This window comes from Hesperophylax consimilis, chromosome 22 (genome assembly GCF_061612785.1).
Source record: "Hesperophylax consimilis isolate HC1 chromosome 22, BYU_Hcon_1.0, whole genome shotgun sequence".
Classification (NCBI taxonomy): domain Eukaryota; kingdom Metazoa; phylum Arthropoda; class Insecta; order Trichoptera; family Limnephilidae; genus Hesperophylax; species Hesperophylax consimilis.
In genome coordinates, this window is record NC_142857.1 from 4,278,856 (window position 1) to 4,295,618 (window position 16,763).

Sequence of the window (16,763 nt, forward strand, 5' to 3'; positions counted from 1 at the left end):
AGTCCAAGCGTTCATGTAAAAATAAAACAGTTAAAAAAATAGCCATGTGCTTTCTTAATATCACAACGGTAGTTACTTAAAAAACGCCCTTCGTATTTATCGGATAAGTTCGACCTTACACTACAAATTTTATATGTTTGAATTTTTGTAAAGAAAAAAGACAACGGATCTTCGAAAAAGTTATTGTGTAATCTTTTTTAATTGTACTATCACGTGAAATCACTTTGGTAATCACCCGGATACCTTGTATATATTTATAGTTTGATTTTTTATTAGTCAACTTACTCTATCACTTAAACCTGGCAATTTTACATCATTTTGAATCCTATTGCCAACCTTACGCTAATTTGTAGTTATTACAAAATGGTTACACTTTCAATTAAGTTCCTACTGAGACTGGTTAGTGGCTGAGTGGTCTTAAGCATTGGGTTCCCGCCCAGGCTATGTGGGTTCAATCCTCTGCTAGCTAAATATTCCATCATTGCACAAGCAAAATTTTCCGTTTTTTTATGACAGGAGTAGGGAGAATTTAAATATTGTTAGGTTATTCGTAATTTGAGAATGATTATAATTTTATTAAGCTGTTTTCATAAGTAAGACATAACAGGCTAAAATATAAATTTCAGGGTTACGAATAATCTGACAACATTTTAAAATTTCTTAATGTCGCACATCAGAACGACAAGACGACATGTTGGAACAACTCCATACAAGCCTATGAGTAAGCGAGTTCCAAGACGATTTTTAAATGGATACACCGCGCATCTAACAAAAAGTTCCGAAGATGACTTTTAATCATGTCGGATAATTGTGAATAGCTCTACTAACCTCCACAACCATTAGGGCATCCGATTTTTAAACGGAAGTGGAAACGGGCCCTTAACCAGCCGAGGAATTGAACTTACGACGCCTGGGTGGGAACCAGCGCGATGCCAACTCAGCCATTGACTGTATTAATACATATTTTCTTTGTATGTTCAATACCGCGTACAAGCCAACAATTTCACAATCAGTTGAACAGCAGAAGCCTCACTGATTGGTGCTTTCAAATCTTGAAATAGACCAATAGACTTGCTTGTACTCGGTTAAAGTCAAAACCGCGAACAAACAAAAGAGCATGTATCCCTATATGGTTTTTTGTCTCTCCTGAACATTTTTACAAATGGGTTATCTGCAGTATTGGACATAAATTTTCACTATTGCATAAAGGTTGCTTATTGCCCGATGGTAATATCTTATAACCAGCTCAGATTTAAGTGTTTTGCAGTTCCATGGTACCTATTTAATTGGTTTATGTTATGAAACCATTGAATTGCAACTAATTAATACCAAAATATGGGGTGACTTTTGAATCGCAGGGCAACTTTGGTCATTGCAGATATCCACATAATTCTTACCATCGCTCTGAAATTACTGGCTTCTTTTTAATGATTTTTTTTCAGGCCACGTGTATACAATGACGCTTCGAAAATAAGTGTCACATTAGTTGGCTTCTAGTTATATTCAAATATATTGATAGTTTAATTGTAAAGCGATTTTTTTTTTAGATGTTTTCAGACAGAAAAGTTTAAATACGTTTTATAAATTCCTCAACGATTATAATAGTTTTGTATTATTTATATTGTAAATATATCAGTGGTTATCGATATATATTATATAACTACTTGAATATTCAAATTCGCATTTTTTTTTTTCAATTGGCGTATTGTTGTAACAATCTTATAAAAAGTAGTGTATCCATCTGCTCGAGCGATTGGTGTGTGTACATATATATTTACCATATTATTTAATCAATATCATTTCTCAAAATATTAATACGGAAACATATGAAACTGCTAACTGCAGTTTAAAGCCAATGAATCCACCCACTTTTTACTGTTTATCCTATATTTTTAGGTTCTTTAAATTTGGTACATTACGACAAGCGATTGCCTTTTTTTCAAAAATTTTTGCAAACTTGCCATAAAATGCCAAAAATTGCTTGAGTGGATATCAAAGTGCCCCACCATGTTTGTTTTAAACATAATTTCGATAATTTAAACATGTGAAATAAATATGACAAAAGATTTTATAAAAAAGTTTAGTTTCGGAGTTGAAAATTAGTCACCCCATTTTACGGTACTTAATTACTTTGTATCCTGAACTCTTAATGTATTTTTTTTTAAAGTTAAAAATAACATTGGATATATATTATAGAATTGTGTGAGGTTAAATATTTTTTAATCACAATTAAATAAATTAGTTTTATAAAAAAAATTAGAATAGTAATATTTAAATTCTATAAATAATATAATATTATAAATACGCAGTGGCGTATGAACTTCCAATCAATGTTTAAAAATGAATTATGACCATTCAATAACATGCCTTATATTGACAATGTTAATTTTATTGAATAAATTAATTATTATATATTAGTGAACTGTACTTAAAAATAAATTTTACTGTGTATATATTTATATTTCTACTACTTATTTGTTTTATTTCGAAAAAAGTTATGAAAAGGAAGACAAGAGAAGTTACAAAATCGACTCCAAATGTGATGTAGATTTACCAGTTTCACGCTTGTACCACTAGCTTCCAGACACCATGTATAAGCGCACCCTCAAAATGACCTGGACTAAAAGGGTCTCCAGTTCAGAAATTACCAATAACTAATTCTTCACCAATGACCAAGAATTGTGAAAATGTAGTGAATTTTTTTTTTTTTCATTAACTTCACACAGGTGGCACTGAGGGAAATAATTTTTCTCAAGGCCTATGTCATCTTTGAGGATGCTGTGTGAAAGGTCTCTTTGAAGGAGAGGAAGAAATGAACATGGGTCTTGTTGTCGGAGAGAGGAAACACAGGGAGGCCGCCAAATGGTTCTACAAGTCAAGCAGCTGAACTCAAGTATGAGTCATATAAATATAAAACTACATCCATACTATTAAAAAATAGTAATCCATGTTCATAAAAATAAAAACAAAATGAAAACAGCCGAACACAAACATCAAACCAGAAGTAAGGGAAGAAATGACCTTTCCGTTCCAACAAGCAACAGAGCGGCTTATCAAAAAATATTCTCATATCTCGGTCATAAAATATATAATAAAATCCTTTCTCAGCTGAAACTGTGTGAATTGTCATCCTTCTGTCCAAGAGTGACAAAATGGTTGTTGGATCTAGGCAGGACTGATTCCGAAATGTTACTAAAAGATGTAATTTGATAATTATTTATCACAAACGCCTTTATGTATCTTCGTTTTAACATACTTATTTTATCTAGTCTTAAATCCTGTATTCGTCTAGGATAACTTGAAACCTGCAAATTTGACTGTCCTAAAACGGGAATCCTTCCTAGTTGGACAGTCAAAAGCATAAAATGTAATCAATATTATAAAAAATAAATAGAAGCATGTCAACTGTGTTGTGTTGGGCGCGCGTTTGGCGTGTTTCCCGATTATGCACCGGTGGCGGAGTCCGTACACGTCGCGTTGAATTCACGAGATCCGCATCGCCACCAATCATTGTTGAATTCTTGAAATGTCAAACTAGAATGCTTTCACAACCAAACAGTTGCTGCAGGTGTCATCTTTATATCCTGTCATTCTTTGTTGACTGTTTTGTTCCTAGTATTCATTCAAATTCAAAGAAATGCACAAAAATTATATTTACAAAGGGATAAAATATTTTAATGGTATTCCCGAATAGTTAAAAAAAATAACAGATTTGATATTATTCCAGAAAAAAGTAAAATTATATTCTAAAAACTGAACACGCGTAACATCATTAACAAAATACAGTAACTTCATTTCAAACCATTTTTATATTTTATAATGTTATAACTCTATGATGTTACTTTTTACTCCTACATCAAACTCAAGAGGTAGTTCTCTTCATTGGTGTAGAAATACAAAAAAACATGTTTTTTCACTATTTTGTTCTTACGCCATTCGCTATGTATTTTTGTAACAATATTATAAATGTTTTTATAAGTTATGTATTTTAAAATAATAAATTGTGAAAATACTTTACCGAAATAAAAAAACACATGCATTGTTACAAAATGTCTGATCTAATTAACGCCATTTTTGAATCTCGATAACATGAGTGGCAACAACCTCGCCCGACCAGTCAGGTGGCTAAACTCCAATGAGTTTACTAATGTCGGTAACGTGTGACTGTGAACGAAGATGTAGATGTAGACTCCTCGCAGATGTATGACGATATTTGCCAAGAGCGGAAGATGCTCTCAGTATTGCTATGGTGTAAGACCACAAAAATGTAAGTGTTAGAATGTAATGTATGGTGTAAGAGTTGAAATGTTGCTTGAAATAGATTTGGCTTTGTTTGGTGACCAGATCTGAATAGTCAGATACTTCCCAAACTCTTTCCCCTTCCCACTACCTTTAGCCTCACGATACTTAGGTACATGTGGTTGCGATTATTGTTTATTTTGAATTTTTGTTGACTATATTATTAATTTGCACTGATTTGTATACCTACTACATATTTCTATTTTTATTTGTTTGTGTTGATTTGATTTTTTATTGTTAATATTATTTCACTGTTCATTATTATACCTAAATATGTATTTATTATTATTATTATATTGGAGGCACTGCTGAAAACCAGCTGCATTCCCGGAGAAATCCGGAATGCATAGCTGAGCAGTGACCTTTTTGTCAATAGAATTTATGTTAAAAAATTTGTAAAATTTATCTATTGGCAATTGAATGTTTTTATTATTATTTTTATACCCCAATAGGGAAAGTCCCACTGGGTCCAGGTGGTCTCTCTCTCTCTCTCTCTCTAAAATTCCCTTGGTTCCCTGAAGGCCCTACAAGAGAAGAGAACCTCATCTCTCCTCTCCACTCCTCCTTAGTTCCCTGAAGGTCCCACGAGGGAAGAGGGTCTCATATCTCCTCTCCACTCCTCCTTGATTCCCCGAAGGCCCCATACTACTACTACTACCCATTTGACAGAAATGATGTCCGAAAATGATTTAAATGATCAATATTATTTTGGAGGTAAGAAAATATCCATGTTTAAATAACTATAATTTACCAAAATACGTTAGAAAGGATTTAGTGGAGAAGGCGAAGTCCATTTGACATCATTCTCATATAGTTCCTTGGCAGCGGCGATTGCCCTACAGTTAACATTTATTTTGTTGTACGGGCGAACCCAATATCTTATTTTAGATCGTTTTTAATGCCTGTAAATATTATTGTTTTCATCGCTAGAGTCAATTTACATTGTATTAATTCCACGGCTGCACTTGAAAAAATTATCAAGTTCATTATAATTTGGGTAGCGCCATGTACGGAAACCAGCTTTAAAGAGTAGCATATCGGTAGGCTACTTAAAATTAAGTCATAGTCACGTAGCTTGTAAGTATCTCTTTGTGCGAAGGGCCTAAATTTTTCACATTAATAATTAACCTCAATAAGATTAAAAGCCTGTATCAATTTAGGTAAGGTTTAAGAAATATAGGCATGCTGTATCTGTTTTACAAGTATTACAATGGAGCCTACTCGACGACAGGACACTCGGAAAAAGAGTAGAACATTGCAGCTGTTCAGTTGTTAATGTTGACTAATTGAATCATATCTGTGATGTTTTCATATGGCTTACCCTCCTTCATCCATTCCTATAAGCCCTATCCTTAATCCGCCTCTCAAATTCACCCAATCAGGTAGCGATATAACTCCACACAGTACAGACAGAGGAGCTCTTGTGATGTGTTTCATAAAATAAAAAATATATAGTTTACAACTTTATATCATGATATATTCAATGAAATTTCCAGCATTCATTATTGATCTATGTTTTTACACATTTTGCAAGCAATGCTAATCGGTACATATTTCTTAACCCTTAGCAGCCGGCCCACTGCAATTGCAGTGTTGCAAAATCGTGCACACGCAGGGTACAAAGCACTGCAATAGCAGCGTTGACTTTACAAATTCATTTTGCCTTCAGATATTACTTCTACAAGGTTGATTATTTTCAATCGATTGACTTTACAAAAACATATTTTTATTTATTGAAATATCTATGTCTATCTATCTAAATATATATATAACGAATGTTTATTAATAAAATAACTAACATCACGACTAGACGTACATAAATCTAACTTACTACACAAACCCTAAACCCACAAATGATATCCTGTGTACCATAAAAAATTAGAAGAAAAAGAATTATTAGTTACTATAAAATTTTAAATGACTTTGAATTAAAGTATGCTAAATGCACGCTCTCAAGTTATCTACCGAATTTAACGATATTGATAATAATCCTGGTCAAATACCCTCTATACAGCAACTCCAAAGATAACACAGGCCCTGAGAGCGTGTCTTCAAAAGAATGTTCGAAAAAATTTCCCGTGTGGAGTCAATTTACAAAATAAAATTAAATAATTTATTTATGGTTAATTGTACATTTTGGTAAATATTCTGTATGTCCTGTATTTGTGACCTTGTTATTATTACATAATACTTTTTTGTTATTTTTCTTTTTAAAGTAGTACATCATATGCAAATTTTTTTATATTAAAAAATGCTTTATAAAAATCTTCAACACGCTTAGAAATCTTATTTGTAGATGTTAAATCCATTGATATTACAATTATCAATTGACGAATCACTCATCAAGGTTTGGTAAATACAATCGTATAAGATCATTCTTGTTCGTGGGATACTTTGTGACCGGGCAGAAGCTGTCTTTGTTGAGGTACTCCACTATGCATTTGTAACAATACACATAACTGAAACAAAAAACATATCAATGTGAATTCAACCATCGGTAAAATGATAAAATTCTGCTTACTTCTTAGTACACCCAAATTATTAAAATAACACTTTATTTCAATTAAAAATACGCCCAGATTATTGAAATAACACTTCATTTCAATTAAAAATACGCCCAGATTATTGAAATAACACTTTATTTCAATTTCAATAAATATTTAAATACAGAAAGGTGGGATATGGAGAAGTATTTCCGGAAATGAAAAATAATGCGTTTTAACAGGGTTTTCCAATAAGAAGTGTTATTTTGATATTGAAAGAAAAATGCCATTTTTTAATATAAATGATCGAATGTTTATTTCATTATAAAGAGGAAGGTATGCCGTTAATAGTGAAAAATAACATATAATGTTATTGTCAACATATAATAACATAACAGTCAAGTGACCACCACGACCACGCCTACAGGACCATATCCTTTTCATGAAATTTTCCATAACCAAATCGCAAAGTGGCTGCCTTATGTCCTCGATAGCCTCACGAATTCCATCTTTGAGGTCTTGAATCGACGCTGTGCTGTTGGCGTAGACCTTCTCTTTCACATGGCCCCAAAGGAAGAAGTCGCAAGGTGTTAAATCACAAGATCTCGGTGGCCAATTGTGATCACCTCTTCGAGAGATAACACGGTCCGGAAACTTTTCCCGTAAAAGATCAATGGTTTCGTTGCTTGTGTGGCACGTAGCGCCGTCTTGTTGAAAGTAAACGTTGTCCAGATCAATACCATCCAATTCCGGCCATAAAAAACATTAATTCCTCAATTAATATCCAAAATAACACCTCTTATCGGAACTCTTATTGGAAGTTATTTCGTTCACATTAAAATTAATTGGCTAATTAATAGCTGTTAAAATGCATTATTTTCCATGTTCAGTTACCGAAATAGTTCTTTCTCATTGTTATTCAACCAGTCAACATTGGCTACCCATATTTAGGTCCCATTGCTCTAGGCTTTGAGTGATGGCTGCCTAGATTTAGGTAGATGATTTTTTTAAATTTACTTATATATAAATTCGTATAAAACCTACAAAAATGGGATAGTCAATGAAATACGGATGGATTCATTGGCTTTAAAACACAAAGCAGTTCAAGTTTTTTTCTAGTAGAATAATTATGAAGGTTAGGAAATAATAATTATTTAAATAACCCAAACTAAGAACCTAATTACCTATTTTGAGCATGTTTTGCCAACCTTCCTGACGTAAATAGCTATGGTGACCGGATAAATCATCACAATGATAATTCATCACATCTTTAAAAAGTTATATAAAGTCATGGAAAGTGATGAAACAAAAATTTTATTAACTGGGTTAAGTAGGTTAGGTTAAAAAAAATTTTTTTTTCATCGTTTCTAATGACTTTATATCACTTTTTAAAAGTGTGTTGAATTGTCACTGTGTTGAGTTATCATCGAACCAATAGTTATTTATATATTCCTTAGTATACTTTTCAACATGTAAACAGATTTTCAATTTTCATAACACAATTTAAAATGGCGTCTACACGCAAACTACACAATACAAAAAATTATCTAGAATATTTTGTTAAAGAACATTAGTGACGTGTTTTGTTATTCGATAGAAGTTTAATCAAGCTAGCAACTAAGGGCGGCTTGCACCAACTATCGCAAATTTTATCTTAAATTTTATTTAACTAAACGCATTTAAGACCCTAAATACATTTAACTTAAATGCGTCTAGTTGCGTCCTGCACCACGCAGTTCGGTGGCGATTTTAGTTAAACGTCATTAACGCGTCGGTAAAACAGTTACCGCGTGTTTACCGCCATTAACGCGTAAATAAAACAGCTACGATGTTTCATTTTACTTGAAGTGTCAAAATATTTTGTGATTGTGTGTGTGGTTTAATAGTGTTTTCATTTATTTTATGAAGAAAAAGTTAAAGCAAATAGACATAATGATGAAATAAGACAAAAAGAGCTTCTGTTGTTGGAATTAAAAATAAAACAATTATCCGAGTAATTTTGTTTTTATTTATTTGTTTTAAATATTATATTGTTTTAAAGTATTATAAGAATGCTGTAGGTATGATGAGAAGTTTACAACCTTGCAAAGAACTCCTCGATAAGGAGTGTTAGCTCCAGGTGACGAGCACCTCGCTGATGTTTTTATTGGTGTAGAATTTTAACTGAGGTTCAATTTCTTGCACTAATAATGATGTCATTTCTTTACTGAGACGAAATCTTCTTTGAAACTTCTTGGCACTGAGTGTTTCAAATAAATTTGTTCTTGTGTTTACTTATCTGACTATATTATAATTTATTTATAATTTATTTATAATTTCTATAATATAATTTCTTCATGATCGTCAGAATACAAATCCCAAATGTTCATTGTGAATACAAATTAAAATGAGATTTTAACCACAATCAGAAATCGAAGAGATAACCTAAAAAATGTTGACAGTACTGTTTAGAGTAGGGCTAAACACGTTTAACTCGGTTAAACGGCCGCTTTTGGGTATTTAACTTTGACAGTTCTTTAAACGCATTTAACGACTTAAATTTTGTGGTGCAAGACGCCAAGTCCACTTAAATCAAATAATGTGTTTAAAATTATATTTAAATCATATTTAACTTATGGTGCAAGCCGCCCTAAATGTATTAGCTGATTCCGGAAACTTCAAAATAAATTCATAAAATCACCTACCCAAATTTGGGTAGCTATCGCTCAAGGGCGGTGCTACCCAAATTTGGGTAGCTATCACTCAAGGACGGTGCTACCCAAATTTGGGTAGCTATCACATATTTGACGGCCGGCGTGGTCTAGTGGTATACGCTTTTGACTACAGATCCGAAGGTCGCGGGTTCGAACCCGGCGTGCGCAAATAAATTTTATTTGATTAATTTGTGTTATTTCACAATTAATTAATTAAAAATAATATATAGTATATTTGCGGCACGTTCCAGAGTGGAAGATACTCTCAGTATCGCCCTGGTGTAAGACCACCATTCAGAATTGAAACGTTGCTTGAAATGGCTTTAGCCGTGTTTGGTGACCAGATCTGAATAGCCAGGTACTTCCCCACCTTCCTCTTCCCCATCTCCCTCCCCTCCCCAATACCCTCAGCCTCACAACATACCCCAATTGGGGATGCCATAGTCTCACTGGCTCCAGACGGGAGCAGTGGGGACTCTTGTGCGGTAATACTGTAAAAAAAAAAAAAAAAAAAAAACTCAAGGATGGTGCTACCCAAATTTGGGTAGCTATCACTCAAGGACGGTGCTACCCAAATTTGGGTAGCTATCACTCAAGGATGGTGCTACCCAAATTTGGGTAGCTATCACTCAAGGACGGTGCTACCCAAATTTGGGTAGCTATCACTCAAGGGCGGTGCTACCCAAATTTGAGTAGCGATCGCTCAAGTGGTCAAGTTTGAAAATTGGTGCAAATTATAAAAATTTCTTAATGTCAACAAAATAAGTATATTATTTACCCAGAGACAGGAATGACAGTTGGGATTTTCCACTTCCGATGGCAAAGTGGACATTTATTCAAATGGTCCGATGCTCTTACATCCAACTAGAGATATAAAAAAAAAAACATCAAAAAGCAATCAGTTTTATGAACATAATGTTTTATTGATTTCATGTAATAGTCTATCCGCTGACAAGGCAACTGAAAAAAACCAGTTGGCAACTCAAGTTGATATCCCGTGTATTTCAATGGCAGTCCACACACGACGCAATCAGTTTTCAACATAGATATGTCAGTTTTGAAGAAATCTGCAATTTGTCCATGCCCCAAGATCTGTCAGATTACTATATGTCCAAAAAATAATAATGATGGCGGCTTCATCATCACTGGATTCTGCAAACATTTTTTAACGCAAAATGATAGTGACAGATGGCAGCTGAAGTGTTCTTCTTCAATCCATGGTTAACTTGTAAAATCGTAAACTTGAGATACGCCGTGAGAGAAGCTCGATTTCCAACCAGTTTGCGATAACTACGATTGAATTTGGAACCATGAATATTGTGATGTCATATTGTTGCCTAACTATATACACCAATGAAAAACTCTGAAAGTCTATGGAATAAACTGGAAGTCGTACTGGATCGTGATTATATCATGCCAAATAGAATTCCAACGGTCTACCTTATTCATTGATAATTCAACTTGTATCTATAATTTATTGTGAAGCTGAAATAAAAATGCTTAAGGCGATGCACTACGTCGTGTAATATTTTGAATCGAGCCGCTATTAATAACACACCTTACGTAGATGGCGATAAGGCTTAAATTCCCGCTTCACACCATCCACCTGTTTTGATTTATGCAAGAAAAAAACATGGCCAAAAAGTGCCTTTTATTTTATTTTGTGGATGTTCAGGCAAATATATTCAAATGTTTTTCGATCATTTTATAAATAACTTAATTTGCCACATTATACAATAAAACCATAACCGAAAATGGGTTCGTAAGTAGGAGATTTTGAACTTTAAAGCAGTTTTCATAGGCCTATACATTATTTTTTTCTGGGCTTATAAAAAGACTTATCTAAAAAATACTCGATTATTTCAAAGGCCAGGATGTATTCTACTCGCAGTATTTAATTAAAGCATCTGAAACATTTCTAGGCAACCAAATTTTCAAACCAAAAACACATGATTTTAAATTACTGTGTAGTGCATCGCCTTAACATGTAACTGAGTTTTTCATTTTCCTGTCGTGAGGTAATATTTTGTCATTTCAAACAAATCTATTTTTAAAATATTTTAGGCTAATAAGTAGGCTCCAAATGAGAATTGTACTGTCTATATATTGGCATATCTATGGTTAAATAGAGGACCAATTTGTTTGATACAAAAAGCCCGAAGATATCAATCTAGTGAGTGGTTTATTTATGGTTTAGTTTCAGTTGCCCCGTGAGTAGATGGACTTTTAATTACCTCTGGAACTTCAGGAACTGGAAGCTTATTTAGATCCATCTTAGGTCCTTTGTCATCCCACCATTTTAGAAATTGTATAAAGAATGCCCCAAATTCCATACTCCTTAACAAGACAGTTCCAACCATTTCAAATGATACTCCTGCAGATCTGAAAATAACAAAATAAATAAAAAGGTACAACTTACCATGAATTATTTTGTCTATGTTCTTGTTATTTTTTCATCTAAAAAGTCATGTATATTTTTATCATCTAATTAGAACTAAACTTATTAAAATTCTCAGATAGAAGACTTGTTTCCGACTTGATTTTTATTTATAAAATTGTTAATGGTATTATAGACAGCCCTGATTTATTAAGTCTAATTACCTTCCATGTACCTATAAGAACTAGTCGATCCAAAACTATGTAAATTACTCCATCCTTATTTTCACAGGCACAGACTTGTTATTTTATTTCTTTGTTTAAATTATCCTGAGAAGTAGATATTAAAACCTAGTTATTTCAATAAATTTGTATTTAAGTTTTGTAAAAGTGGTTAAATAAAGTTTAAAAATAAACACCATCAGAAAGCGTTCATAATTTTTTAGCTATGATTAGATAAATTTTTTTATTGCGTATGTCCATTTGTAATATTAAAATCTGATGGAATCTTTAATCTGCTTTTAAAAATGAGAAAAAAAACTGCTTTTAAGAGGTGTAAATCTAGGTATGGAAATGAATAATCTGTGAGAATGTTGGCTGTTGTATGCTGATGATGCATATTTTTAACAGGAAGGAAGGGTTTTATGATAACTCCTCAATAAAATATAACAATTCAACACACCTATAAGAAGTGTTATAAAGTTTTGAAAAGTGATCAAACAAAAACTAGGTTAAATAGGTTACATTTGTAACCTATTTTGTTTCATCACTTTCCAGAACTTTATAACACTTTTTATTGTTACATATGTAACCTATTTGACCTAGTTTTTATTTCATCAGTTTTCGTAAATTTATAACACTTTTTATAGGTGTGTTGAATTGTCATTTTAATGAGTTATCCGGTCACCGGATCTCTCATATCTAGGAGGATGAACAAAGTATGTGTACATAATGATTTTATAGTGAATATAAGCAAGTCCAAATTCACAGAGTTTGAAAAAAGATTAAAAAAAACATTTAATATAAATTTGAACAGAGAATTCTTGGAATAAACATACGAATTTGTTTACTTAGTATGTATGTTCCCGAGAGATAGTGGTACTGATAAGGTTATTGTCAAAGTAGTGAACGCAGGCAATACAATAGTCAGTCAAATATTTAAAAAAAAACCACACAGGAAACACGCTTCAAATTGTCAGTTTTAATATCGTCCCAGAAGTTCGACCATGTTCATTCGCTGGCATTATCTCCCCTTTATGCTATGAAGGTGGTGATTTTTTCTAAAACAAATTTAACTCACTTCAAATTGCCTTTTTTAACGTCGCTCCAAAAGTCCGACCAAGTTCGTTCGCTAGCGTCAGGTCCGCTCGGCGCATACTTGAGAGTCAGGGAGGTGAGCCACAAGGGAATGCTAGGACAGTCACTCTTGCCGGACATGTAGGCGATATACTGTATGAGCGAGATGGACTCGTAGATGAGATGGAATGAGGCTTGAAATTGTATGAGGCATTTTCGGAAGGTTCCTTTCCACCCCTGGGGAAATATAAAAATAAATTGATTAGATAAAAACCTGGACATTTTAGTTGGGTTCAGCACACCCTTATTACAAGTCGAAAATTACAAAAATTAAAATTAAAAAAAAATTATATTATAAAAACATTATGAAGAAATATGAAAATATTCTTTAGTTTCACTACATTTTCACAAATAAAAATAATTCATACAAGGCTTTGAGATAAATAAATACATTACTATGATTTTTGAAAATCAGATTTGTGACATTTGAAATGGAATTTTGCGACTTTTTCAGATAAAATAAATATATTTACAAATGACGAAACGACAAGCTAGAAAAATATTCTGATACATTATTTCCTTGCCTAGCAAATAAAACATATTTTAGTATGTGAGAAGCATTTTTAAAGGTCCAAAATGAAATACCTTGGGGGTTATCCCATCCATTTCATCTAGCCTGTAGATATCAGTCAGGTCATTTAACTTCTGCCGAAAATATGGGAAGAGGGTCAGGAAAAGTATTGATATTTTCTCTTCCCTCGAAGGTATATGTAAGCCATCTTGAAATATCTGTGTCTTTAAGGAAAATCTTTTTAAACCATAGAAATGCTCGGCAAATGATGCAGCTGGAAAAAGGAAAATTTTCAAATATCTAATTAAATAAACTAGGTACCTACCAATAAATTGACCCCATAATTACTGCACTTTAAAACTAGATTCAAGCTTGTAGATTGCGCAATTATTAGAGTTGGTAAAAAAAATACAAACTTAGGTTCGTGTGTATTGGACACACTTCCGACAGTGATGTCCTTGCCAAACATCCCTCGTTATGATACATATTATAACAGAGCGACTCTCGTTACGATACATATTATAACAGAGCGTATTGTAAACTTACCATAGTGACGTATGTAATTATATTGTACAACTGAATTGAAGAACAGGAATATCTCGTCAAACCAACGCACCAACCAACTTAGTTTCCTCGGATTGAGAGAAGCAATAAACTGAAAATAAAATAAGGTTAATATAGGTGAAAAGATTAAGAATACAAAAATGTTGGTAGAATAAATATTAACCTCAAAAACTTTTCTTAGAGCTGGTTGAACAGTGGAATGCAAAGATTCTTGCGCAATTACTTCAAAAACAGAGGGTTTTTCATTGAGAGTCCTCGTTAAATGAGCCGCGTTAGCTGCCATGTTTAAATAATATAGTAAAACGGCCTTCGGACTCCCGATTACAAAACAAAATTAAATGTGTTTTACAGCTAAACCATTACAGGTGAACGAAGCTAGAGTTAAATTGTATTCTAAATAAAAGGTCACTGGAATCTTATAATAATGATAAAATGTTTTATTTTACAACTTTTAACATCAAAATAATATATTGTTTCGGATTATACAATTTGCACAAGTCGGCTGTCAGTTTGGTGTTTTTATTGTGACGCATTTCTGTTTTCTACGGCACACTATTTCTATGGTTACAGCCCTATTCACGAATGATCTTCCAACTATTGCTAGCTCATTAATATATATATAGCTTATCTATCTTATAAATGATTGGTTTTAATAGGTAATAATATTATTTATAACTAGTTGACGTGCATTGACGTTTATCCGGCGTTGTTCTGGGTGTGAATGATATGGAGTATAGTTTTTAGTTTGTGAATTCTAGATTAAAATTACATATTTGAATTTTTAATTCTGCATTAAATATTTTAGCAAACTGAATTTGTTTATTTTTATGTAATAAGTCCAATTTATTACTAAACTCCTAAATTTACAAACATTCCAAGTTCATCCTCTACTTAGCATTCGCACTTCTGTTAGGTGGTTTTCTAAACTCATTTGCGTGCTTTCCTCCACGAAAATCTTAAGTAAAGACGAAAACAGATTTTTTTACTCCTGTGGCATGAAACTAATAAGCCCTGGACAGAACTATTCATGACAAATTTGATGCCGTGTGGTGAGGGGGAAGAGGTATGAAAAATGCAAAGTTCTTCTTAGATTTTTTTAATGACATATCCCTTTCCCTGTCATATTAATAATACAAAAATACAATTTAAATAGTTCATTATATACCACTTTGCATACATATAATTTCAAAAGCTTTTCATATAAGAGGGCTGCCAGGCAATTTCTCCTCACTCCTCAGGCTTCAATGCCGCTAATACAAAATCGCACTAATGCTCTGTCCAGGGCTTTTTAGGTTCATGGTGAAAATTCACTAAAAAAACAGTGTTATTAAGTTAGCACCATAGAGCCATGTGCCATAGAAATTCTTCTATTCCTGTCATAGTTCCATTTCAGTTTCCAGTCTTTTGGTTACAAATACTTTTCTATGGCTTGTTTTGATGGTAAAAACTTGGTGCTTGTGACTTGTGACATGTATCTGGTTTATTGTTTGTCAATATTATTCGTAATTTTTACAATATAACTCTCCAACTATGTGAAAGTGACTCGTGAAATGCGCGGTCTTCGTTGGAGTTCGTTCAGCCCGATCCGATCTGTAAAAATAAGCCGAAATTCTAAATAAAGTAGTGTTGTTAGTTATTATGAAATCATCGGAAGAATGCCACCCTTCCGAAGAAAGAAATCGGGAAAATCTTTTCCTGTAAAAGTATGCACCTTGGATGCAGAGTTGGAGTTTAACCTCGAGGTAAACAGTCCCGATTACGAGAAAACATTAATATTATTGCTTATTCACTTTGACAGCTAAACAAACTTGGTCGTTTCTATAGGTTATGTCGTCGTTATAAATAATGTTTTATGGTTTTAGTGGCGGGCAACGGGGAGAGATCTGTTTGATTTGGTTTGCCGGACGATCGGTTTGCGGGAGACCTGGTACTTTGGCCTGCAATATGAAGACTCCAAGCAGTTTATTTCATGGCTCAAGCTTGACAAGAAAGGTAAGAGAAATAATACTTTCTCGTGGCTACTGCATAATCTGTTATGAAACACGCGAGTCCCATTCGTGTAAAAGTAAATAGAAGCCAGTCATAACAGTGTATTACTGTTGTAATGTCTAGTTCTTCATTCGTTTCCTGAGATGAGTTATTATTATTATTCTACCCATGATTCATGATTTTATGAATCATGATCAAGGAATCTCGTTCTCAAATTGGTTGCGTTTTTTTAACCACAACATTGAATAATGTTTTGTTATTCACACACTATTAACTTTTAAATTAATTTAAGGACGGTTGTCTCAGAGAATTTGCACAATTCTTCAAATTTCAAAGTTAATTTCAAGTTGTGTGAAAATTCTTTTCAAGTTCTGTTATTATTTCAGGTCTTTCAATTAACTGCCCTTTAATGATATAATAACAAAACTTGATTAGGACATTCACAGAACCCGCAAATGAACATTGAAATTTAATGAATTGTTCAAATTCTAT

At 33.0% G+C, this 16,763-nt stretch overlaps 2 protein-coding genes across 3 annotated transcripts in view; one reads left to right on the forward strand and one right to left on the reverse strand.

Moving 5' to 3' along the window:
* Positions 1–4,810: 4,810 nt before the first annotated feature.
* Pex12 (peroxisomal biogenesis factor 12) lies at positions 4,811–14,799 on the reverse strand. The gene is made up of 7 exons (XM_089645194.1): positions 14,446–14,799; positions 14,265–14,373; positions 13,793–13,992; positions 13,152–13,384; positions 11,710–11,857; positions 10,254–10,339; positions 4,811–6,758 (listed from the first exon to the last, which is right to left on the reverse strand). The coding sequence occupies exons 1-7, from the start codon at positions 14,563–14,565 to the stop codon at positions 6,635–6,637; spliced, it is 1,020 nt and encodes a 339-aa protein (XP_089501320.1). The 5' UTR covers positions 14,566–14,799; the 3' UTR covers positions 4,811–6,634.
* Positions 14,800–15,729: 930 nt separating this feature from the next.
* Positions 15,730–16,763, forward strand: part of Mer (ezrin/radixin/moesin family protein merlin) — a 44,481-nt gene continuing 43,447 nt past the window's right edge. For both annotated transcript variants that reach the window (XM_089645191.1, XM_089645193.1), the window contains exons 1-2: positions 15,730–16,024; positions 16,145–16,274. In XM_089645191.1, the coding sequence (XP_089501317.1) occupies positions 15,938–16,024; positions 16,145–16,274 (217 nt within the window). In that variant the 5' untranslated portion in view covers positions 15,730–15,937. The remainder of the gene's footprint in view (positions 16,025–16,144; positions 16,275–16,763) is intronic.